The sequence below is a fragment of the Saccostrea cucullata genome, unplaced genomic scaffold (assembly GCF_032062105.1).
Source record: "Saccostrea cucullata isolate Sc308-1 unplaced genomic scaffold, CSIRO_AGI_Scuc_v1 ctg17841, whole genome shotgun sequence".
Classification (NCBI taxonomy): Eukaryota; Metazoa; Mollusca; class Bivalvia; order Ostreida; family Ostreidae; genus Saccostrea; species Saccostrea cuccullata.
The window spans coordinates 708-11148 of record NW_026934128.1 but is presented as its reverse complement, the minus strand read 5'-3'; the positions used below and the strand labels follow the sequence as shown (position 1 = coordinate 11148).

The following is a 10441-nucleotide window of genomic DNA, read 5'->3' as shown; positions in this document are numbered from 1 at the left end:
TAACTTTTAAGTTTAATTGTGAGATTGTCTGAAGGATTGAATCTGTGTGTATGAAAGAATAAACTCAAGGGCTTTTACGACAGTAAGTCATGATTTTTTTCTGCCATATCTGTGTATGTTCGATCATTCAGCTGATTCAATTTGTATAGAAATGTTAATTGTAGCTTTATTTGGGGTGCAGCATATGTCAACCGAATTGCTAATCATCATTTACTTTAAATATAATATAAAGAGTTTTAAGATAATCATTTTTGTTACAATAAACATTTCCCCCACATTTTGAACTTCGTTTTTGCGGTAGGCAGCCATGTTGGGTATCTACTGTAAAAATCACACCTGGTTAATTCAGTCCGGGGATATTTGACGCTTCGATTTTTTTAAGGCCTAACTGGATTTTAAACATTTTTTTTTTGTTTTGAATTTGGTTTGTTGATGGACCAGTGAATATTTGTGTGGGCTGGTGAATTTCACTAAATCACTGGTCCACTTGACCAGTGAATTTTTTTTTAATTTCAAAAAATCTGTATTCATTATTTATAAGCAAGACAAAATTTTTGTGAGCTGTGTTATTGTTACAATCAATCCTTCACATTACAAATAAACATGAGAATAAAATTTTCACAAGCAGACAGACTTGCATAATTCTCACGAATGAAAAGTGATTTACAGTATTTGAGCCTCCCCCAATGTATTTGCTGTTTCAGAGATAAATTTTTTATCTCTGAAACTTATTTTATTCTCAATTAATCTACCAATCTCATGTAAGTGAATCATTTTTTATGAAATTTGTAATTGTTACTTTCAGAGCAGAGCCCCTATATCAGCAAAGCTAGTGGCCAACATGTTATCTGTAGCTGGAGCTGACCACATTATAACCATGGATCTCCACGCTTCTCAGATTCAGGTGAAATTTTTGTGAGAATTTTGGAGAGAAAACTGTAGCCTAGAATATGATTCCATGTATTTGAGTTTTTGGATTGAAATATGACCAGTAGTTGTAAATCATGATACTGTGAAATCACAAATTTTTGTGGGCCAGGGGGTTTAATTTTTGTTGTTTTTGAGGTATGAAGAGACCCAGGAATTCATGTCCACCACAAAATGTAAAATGTCACATACGTAACTACTCAACGATTATTCATCCACAAATTCAGATCCCCACAAACCAAGAGTTTTTACTCAAACCACGAAAATTTGACCCCACGAAAATATGTGATTTTACAGTAATTAGTTGTAGAATGATTTTTTTTAATATGTTGAAAGGGTTTCTTTGACATTCCCGTGGACAATCTATATGCTGAGCCAGCAGTCCTGAAGTGGATTAAGGACACCATTCCTGATTGGAGAAACAGCTGCATTGTCTCCCCTGATGCTGGAGGTGCCAAGAGGTACTGTTACAAAACAATAAGATACTAAAATGAACACAAACACTTGTTCTGTAGATCAACCAATTATTGTGACACTCCAGTTTTTGTGAGATAGGTATTTGGTATTTATAACCAAAACAAAAATTTCATGATTGCTTTGTAATGTATATATTGTCTTATTCTAAAGAAATTTGTGAGAACAATTTAATTCTGGTTGTAACGCTGTATTTGATTGGATAAAAAATTTACTTTATATCATATAAAATGGGTTGCCTACGTCACAATGACTTGCGTCAAAAAACGTATCAATCCGCCTGACGTTACATTCAAATTTTGTACAAATTGAAGTCATTTTGTTAGAACTATCATCTTTTTTTCTTACATCAAATGAATGAAAATTAAATTATAAGCAATGAATTTAATAGTTACCCATTTTATACGGTATAAACTGGGTTGGAACAGTTTACGCTTTTTTATAAACCGCTTCGCGGTTTATAAAGCGTAAACTGCCCCAACCCAGTTTATACCGTACAAAATGGGTAGCTATCAAATTCATTCCTTAAATGAAATTTTCATGAACAGAGCATAATAATGTAAAAGTTCTCCCAATTAAAAAGTGGTTTACAGTACCCTTAGATTTGAACTTACCTTTTCTTTGTAAATTTTTTCCCTCTGTTTGTTTTCCTTCTTAAAATCTACTAAATAAGATAGACTTTTATAGCACTATTAGCTTACTTTGTGGCATATGTCCGTCCATTTTGTAGATTTTGTATAATCAAAAGCATATCTAATATAATTGAACAATTTTTTCCCCACAGAGTGACTTCAATTGCAGACAGACTGAATGTTGACTTTGCGCTGATCCACAAAGAGAGGAAGAAAGCCAATGAGGTGGCGACTATGGTACTAGTCGGGGACGTGAAGGACAGGATCGCGATACTGGTGGACGACATGGCCGACACCTGCGGAACTTTCTGTCACGCCGCAGAAAAGTATGCAAACCAATAATATCGCTTTACAACTTCTGAGTATAAGGATAATTATCATGTATTTATGTTCATAGACCTGATGGTATAATGGACTGTGTTTTGGCTTCTGAAGAAGGAAAACTAAACCATCCAGCTTCTTTTTTTTTTCAACCAAAATTTTGAATGCTTCCAAAATGCATGAAAGTTGGATATTATAGAAAAAATCATTTTCTATCATCTTTGAATCTGTCATTTTTCAGGCTGGTAGAAGCAGGGGCAGCCAAAGTCTATGCCATCTGCACTCATGGAATATTTTCAGGACCTGCCATATCTCGCATTAACAACTCTGTGTTTGAAGCTGTTGTTGTGACAAACACCATTCCTCAGGAAGAAAGAATGAAGTCAGCTCCAAAAATAAAAGTAGGTGATCATGCTCAAGATTATGTACTTTATGCACTGGTATATCTAGCAATCTAAATCAAACTGGGAGGCAATTTGGTTGTGGAAAGGTAAAAACAAAATAAATTGAATAATATATTTATTCACTGAGATGAATAGGATTTGAATGAAGCAAAGGACCATAACTTTTCCAAAGCTCCATAACTCTTTCTTCCAATTGCCAGATACTCCGAGTTTGCTACTTTCTTCACTGTCTTACATATTACTGGCACCTATTAGAAAACCACCACATTTTGCAATACTCTCTCCTCTCTTTTTTTTTTTGAGTAAGTTTTGAACCTATCACTGTAATACATTCTTGTACTTGAATATTTCACCCCCCTTAAATGATAAATCACACACTTGTTTATGGCACTACTTTGTATGTGTTCACTGAATATTTCAATGCCACCTACCTGATGCTGATCAATGTCTCCAAACAATTTTATATTATATAATGGTGACATGGACTATTTCAGTGTATAGACATCTCCATCATCTTGGCGGAGGCCGTCAGAAGGACACATAACGGAGAATCAGTTTCCTATCTGTTCAGCCATGTGCCGTTGTAAATCATCTGTTGTTCCTCATTGTAGGTTTATGTTCTGCATTTGCTGTTGTCTTTCAAGAATTTCTGCATGCAACATTTTAGCTCATATGGAGAAGAGCTTACACTATTTCTGTCCTACGAGGATTTAGCTTTATCCCTGAATAACAGTACACGTTATCATATAGAACAGAGATGCATGGATCCGATATTATAATTATTGATGCTTTTTTCAAAGTGGCAAGCTGCAGGTTCTTTGCAAGAATTGACATCTTTTAAATTGGCATTTTTGTGCCCCCCTTCGAAGAAGGGAGGGCATATTGCTTTGCTGCTGTCTGTCGGTCTGTCGGTCCACTTAGTTTCCGTTCATTTTCTTCACAACCATTGCACATACTGAAATGAAATTTGGTATACAGATTTATCAGATGAATATCTAGGCCAAGTTCTGTTTAGGGTACGATCGTGCCATTTTTACAGAGTTATGCCCTTTGGACTTAGAAAAATTCCAATTATAATCTATCCATTTGTCCTTAAGGAGATATGAGTTGACATGTATCCAGTTAAAGATAATTAATGAGCTTAGTGTGGGAAGTTGGGCATCTCTGATCATGTGTTATCTATATCTCCTGAGAATTCGACAACAGAAGGAAAGATCTCTCTTCTCTAATTCTCTAAATTGTAATTTATTGCCTGTCAAAACATTTATTTACCAGCCTTTTTATGCCCCCCTTCAAAGAAGGGAGGGCATATTGCTTTGCTGCTGTCTGTTGATCTGTCGGTCCACTTAGTTTCCGTTCATTTTCTTTGCAACTGTTGCACATATTGAAATGAAATTTGGTATACAGATATATCACATGAATATCTAGGCTAAGTTCTGTTTTGGGTCTGATCGCACCATTTTTATACACCCTTCTTAAGACGGGACGTATTACGTTATAGGCTTCATGTCCGTCTGTCCATTCATGTACGGCTCATAACTTGAACACTATTAGGCCTAGGATTATCAAACTTTGTCAACTAATACTTCTTGAATAGACGGTGTGTCGTGCACAAAAAGTAGGTCGCTCTGACCTTTAATAAAGATGCTAAAGCCAAATATGGAAAAATCCTGTCTGGCTCATAACTAGAAAACTATTAGACCTAGAGCTTTCAAACTTGGCAAAAGTATACATCTATGGTAGAAGGTGTGTCGCGGTCTATTTCAAGGTCACTGTGACCTTTAATTTAAGTAAATTTTTTTAAAAAAACCAAGTCTTTTAAATTTTAAATTTCATAATCCTAAAAAATCTAAATATATAGTTGTATCCTTATTAAAAAATGTTAAATTAAGTAAAAACTTATTTTTTCATATTCATATACTTTACAGCAATCTGTAACAAATGTTAATGTTTTGAGAGGAATTCAGTTTGTCCCATGGGCATAATTATCAAGCACTGGTCAAGAAGAATTTTGATAGCAGAAATTTGCATGTCAAATTAGAGAGAAATTAATGAGTTTATTGTAAAGCAAGAGCATCTCTAGATCTGATCATGCAGCTGTGTTATCTTAATTTATCTCTTGGGAGTTGGGTAAAAAGAAATGGCCTCATAGTTGCTTGTGTTAATTAAGAGTTCTTGATGGCTATAGTTCAGATAAAGATCTTTCAATTGATGTAATGTAATTAAAACAAATTGATGTTTTAGTGTATGATTAAAACTAAATCAGTATTGTATAACATAATTAAAACTAATTGTATATGTGTTCATTGAAAAAAAAATTACATTTCAGTTTTTATATATTTGCAACAAATTGCATTCATGACTCACTTAGAATTTTATAGTCTAAAGAATAATTTATTTTTGATTTTTTATTAGACTGTAGCATTTCCATTATTTCATAAAATATGCAATAAACAATTTAAAGCTGCAGATGGATATTTGTTATGCTCTAACACAGCCAGTTTAGAATTATATGATGTATTATTTGTTATAATTAATCCCTACACTGTAAGTCTCTTAGAGATGTATGTACAATATTTTAAACATGATAAGAAATGGAAATTAGATCATTGAAATCTGCATGTGTCACTCTGTTAAACAAGGTTACCTGATTTTCTTGCACCCCAACCAATTTATGAATATTGAACAATATTTGACGGGCGTATCATGCTGTGGCGGGGCACTTTATTGACAGAGTTATGCCCCTTGGACTTGGAAAAATTTCAATTATTTGCAGTTTCCATTCATTTTCTTTGCAACAGTTGTACATACTGAAATTTTCTGATATTTTACATGAATATCTCAGTCAAGTTCTGTTTTGGGTACCAATTTTGACAGAGTTATGTCCCTTGGACTTAGAAAAATTCCAATTATTTGCAGTTTTCGTTCATTTTCTTTGTAGAGGTTGCACATACTGAGATCAAATTTGGTACACAGATTTATCAAAATGTCTTTGTCAAGTTTTATTTTGGGTATAATCGTGCCATTTTTGACAGAGTTATGCCCTTTTGGACTTAGAAAAATTTCAATTTAGGGGGAGGGGGGCATAAGTGTTTTACAAACATCTCTTGTTTAAAAATGGGTTTATTTTAAATCCTTCCATGCTGTATAATTGCTATCATTGTTATATTGCATCATGCTAAGCTTACTTTTTTCAACGAGTTAGTCCCACATTTGTCAGAGAGAGCAACTATTACTTTCCAGCATTTGATAATGTTACAGTTTTATATTTTCAATTTGTTTCATGGCTGTTTTCTTATGTAAACTTTATCTTATTATGCCCGCCTTCAAAGAAGGGAGGGCATATTGTTTGCTGCTGTCTGTCGGTCGGTCTGTCGGTCCATTTAGTTTCCGTTCATTTTCTTCATAACCGTTGCACATACTGAAATGAAATTTGGTATACAGGTATATCAGATGAATAACTAGGTCAAATTCTGTTTTAGGTACGATCGCACCATAATTGACAGAGTTATGCCCCTTGGACTTACAAAAATTCCAATTATTTGCAGTTTCTGTTCATTTTCCTTTGAGAGGTTGCACACATTGAAATGGAATTTAATATACAGATTAGTCAGATGAATATCTAGGTCAAGTTCTGTTTTGGGTACGATCGCACCATAATTGACAGAGTTATGCCCCTTGGACTTAGAAAAAATTCCAATTATTTGCAGTTTCCATTCATTTTCTTTTGAGAGGTTGCACATATTGAAATGGAATTTATTATACAAATTAGTCAGATGAATATCTAGGTCAAGATATGTTTTGGGTATGATCACACCATTTTTGACAGAGATATGCCCTTTTGGACCTAGAAAAATTCCAATTTGTGGGGGAGGGGGGCATAAGTGTTTTACAAACATCTCTTGTTGTTTGTCAGTTTGTTCAAATTATTACATACTTTGAAGTTCATGCAAATTTTATTTATTAAGAATGTTTTACATATTTAAGTCTGGATGTAGCTCACATGAACCATAAAGATTTAGAGGAGATTTTCTTATCAAAGAGGTCGGTTCATTTTATGCATAAAATGGCCCTGTAGATATACTAATTGATTGATTATGACTTGATTTTCCATTTGAAGCATTAAAATAAAGTAGAGACTTAGTGCTTTAATATCCTATTAAAAATTTTCTCATAAGAGTCCAGGTCTTGGAGAACAGGCTTTATGAAATTGCAATGTTCTTGAATATTTAGGTAAAAAGGTATAATTGAGTACTTCCAGTGAAGAAAAATAATATGAGCGCATTCTCTGATCTAAAAACTAAAACGTGTCTTTTAATCCTTGGAACCAGTTCTATCATGTACTAGTTGCATATTTTAGAATAGAGGTTGCGCTCTATGTTAAATGTCGAAAAATAGCTTTAAAAATTGGCCGTTTTTGTAGACTTTTTCAGAATATGAGGAAATTGACGCATTTCATGACATCATAATGCATTGACTAGCCAGAAAATTATGTCATTTTTGATAGATACGCAGTCACCAAAGATCTAAGTGATATTCAATGCATTGTAAACTAAAACTATGCTGTTTCAGTTTTTCAGAAATTCACAGTGCCAAATAAGGCAAAAGTGAACCTTGTTCTTTATACTTGTGTTTTTCATAGTTTTCTTCCTGTATTTGGAAATGAAATAATTCTGTGCTTTAAATTCTGAGCTACCCTGGCTCTATTTATGGTCCATATTGTCCAAACTACTAAAAGAAATACATGTAATATGTAATACATTGTTTAACCCCACTTGAGCTGAAGGCTAAAGTGAGATTTGTCTGTTGTCTACAGTCCTCATCATCTTCTCCAGATCCAGAACCACTTTGTCAATTTCAACCAAACTAAAAAGTAAATGGGATTCAAGTTTGTTCAAATGAATGGTCATTACTTCTTTTAAGGGGAGATAATTAAAGAAAAAAGTAAAAGTTGTGTGGGGTTCATTTGAAAATCTTCTCTAGAACCACTGGGCAAGAAAAGATGACACATGTGAAAGCTTTTTGAATTGAAATTTGGTATAAAGATTTATCATATGAATATCTAGGCCAAGTTCTGTTCTGGATACGATCAAGCCGTTTTTGACAGAGTTATGCCCTTTGCATTTAGAAAAATTCCAGTTATTTGGGGTGGGGTCATAAGTGCTTTACAAACATCTCTTGATACATTTGCATCAAGTAGCATGCATGTGGTTTGATAATTTTTATTAATCGAGTTTCTAGGTTATTAGAAAATTGCATGATTGGATTAGATATACCGTACTTGATGGGATCTTACAAAATGTAAATCAGTGTCCATTTTGAATTATTCAGACACCTTCAGGCTCTGGCTCATTTTTAGCTCACCTCAACGAAGTTGGGGGAGCTTATGTAATACCCTCGGGTTAAGGTTTTTGGAGCAGGTTAACATTTTTAGTGCAGTTTTTGGTGTTGGTGTCATTTCCAAGGAACAATAAGCCCTATGTTGACCAAACTTGCATGGATGATACATCTAAGGATGTACACTACCGGGTTTGATTCAGATGCTGAATCTGACCTACATTTTCCGGTTGAGTGAACAGTTGAATGTTTTTGGTGCAGGTCTCATTTACAAGTAACTATAAGTCCTATGTTGACCAAACTTGCATGGAGGATACATCTAAGGATGTACACTACCAGGCTTGCTTCGGATGCTGAATCTGACCTACATTTTCGAGTTGAGTGAACAGGTTAAAGTTTTTGGTGCAGGTCTCATTTCCAAGATACTATGAGCACTATAATGACCAAACTTGCAGGTTTGATACATCTTAGGATGCATACTACCAGGCTTGCTTCGGATCCTGAATCTGACCTACATTTTCCGGTTGAGTGAACAGATTAAAGTTTTAGGTGCAGTTTTCATTTCCAAGATACTTTGAGCCCTATTATGACCAAACTTGCATGGATGGTACATCTAAGGATGCATACTACCAGACTTACTTCGGATGCTGAATCTGACGTACATTTTCGAGTTGAGTGAACAGGTTAAAGTTTTTGGTGCAGGTTTCATTTCCAAGTAACTATGAGCCCTATAATGAGCAAACTTGCATGGACGATACATCTTAGGATGCACACTAATGGACTTGCTTCGGATGCTGAATTAGACATACATTTTTCAGATAATGGACCAGGTAAAAGTTATGGGTGCAGGTCTATTACCAAAAAACTATAAGGCTTATATAACATTGTATAAACCAAACTTGCACAAATGATGCATCAAGGGATGAAAACTCTCAAATTTGCTTCAGATGCTGGATTTTAATTACATTTTCATGAAAAAGAACTAGTTTGAATTTTTTATATAGCTCTATTCCAAAGTATCAGATAAAAATTGCATAAATATTTTCATTTTGGGATGTACACTTTTTTGGGATGAATTGTGTGACTTTGCCTTACTTAAAGACAACATTCGTTGAGGTGAGCTCTGTAATCTCTGATTACCTATGTTTTATTCACTTGTCCATTAATTCCAATAATGCAGGTGGGAGGGTGGGGTTTCATCCTCAAGGATGTTCAGTTATGGTTGGGTGTTGATATCATAATGCTCATGCAACTATTTTAATACTGCTTAAAGCTTTAAGATGCATTCAACACATTATGAATATATTGAGATTGGTTCTTATTTTGATTTGTAAGGTATGTACTGATAAGTACAGGCAAGTTATATATACATTGTACATGTAGAGGGTTCTCTTGGCTATATTATTATACCCCCCGCAAACGAAGTTTGGGGGGGTATGTAGGAATCACCTTGTCCGTCTGTCTGTGCAAACGTGTCTGGTCCATATCTTTCTTATGGAGGGACATTAGAATCTACTACTCCACACAAAGATTGCCCATGACCTAAGGGTGTGTCATGACCTTGACCCAAGGTCATTTGGGGAAGTTCAAGGTCACTGGAAGAAAAAGTTCATAATTCGTGTCCGGTCCATGTCTTTCGTATGGATAAACTTGGTAAGTTCTCATTTCACACAAAGATTGCCCATGACCCAAGGGTGTGTCATGACCTTGACCCAAGGTCATTTGGGGAAGTTCAAGGTCACTGGAAGAAAAAGTTCATAATTCGTGTCCGGTCCATATCTTTCTTACGGATAAACTTGGTAGGTTCTCATTTCACACAAAGATTGCCCATGACCCAAGGATGTGTCAAGACCTTGACCCAAGGTCATTGGAAGAAAAAGTTCATAATTCGTGTCCAGTCCATATCTTTTTTTATGGATAAACTTGGTAGGTTCTCATTTCACTCAAAGATTGCCCATGACCCAAGGGTGTGTCATGACCTTGACCCAAGGTCATTTGGTGAAGTTCAAGGTCACTGGAAGAAAAAGTTCATAATTCGTGTCCTGTCCACATCTTTCTTATGGATAAACTTGGTAGGTTCTCATTTCAAACAACGATTGCCCATGACCCAAGGGTGTGTCGTGACTTTGACCCAAGGTCATTCGGGGAAGTTCAAGGTCACTGGAAGAAAAAGTTCATAATTCATGTCCAGTCCACATCTGTCTTATGGATAATCTTGGTAGGTTCTCATTTCACACAAAGATTGCCCATGACCCAAGGGTGTGTCATTACCTTGACCCAAGGTCATTTGGGGAATTTCAAGGTCACTGAAAGAAAAATTTCATTACTCATATGTGATACATATCT

At 35.0% G+C, this 10441-nt stretch overlaps 1 protein-coding gene across 1 annotated transcript; it reads left to right on the top strand.

Moving 5' to 3' along the window:
* Positions 1-799: 799 nt before the first annotated feature.
* Positions 800-3459, top strand: LOC134239988 (ribose-phosphate pyrophosphokinase 2-like; the record flags this gene model as incomplete). The annotated part of the gene is made up of 5 exons (XM_062722114.1): positions 800-904; positions 1264-1388; positions 2186-2359; positions 2596-2755; positions 3253-3459. Coding segments are annotated over 5 exons (657 nt in total), but the record flags the coding sequence as incomplete, so codon positions are not given.
* Between the last annotated feature and the right edge of the window lie 6982 nt (positions 3460-10441).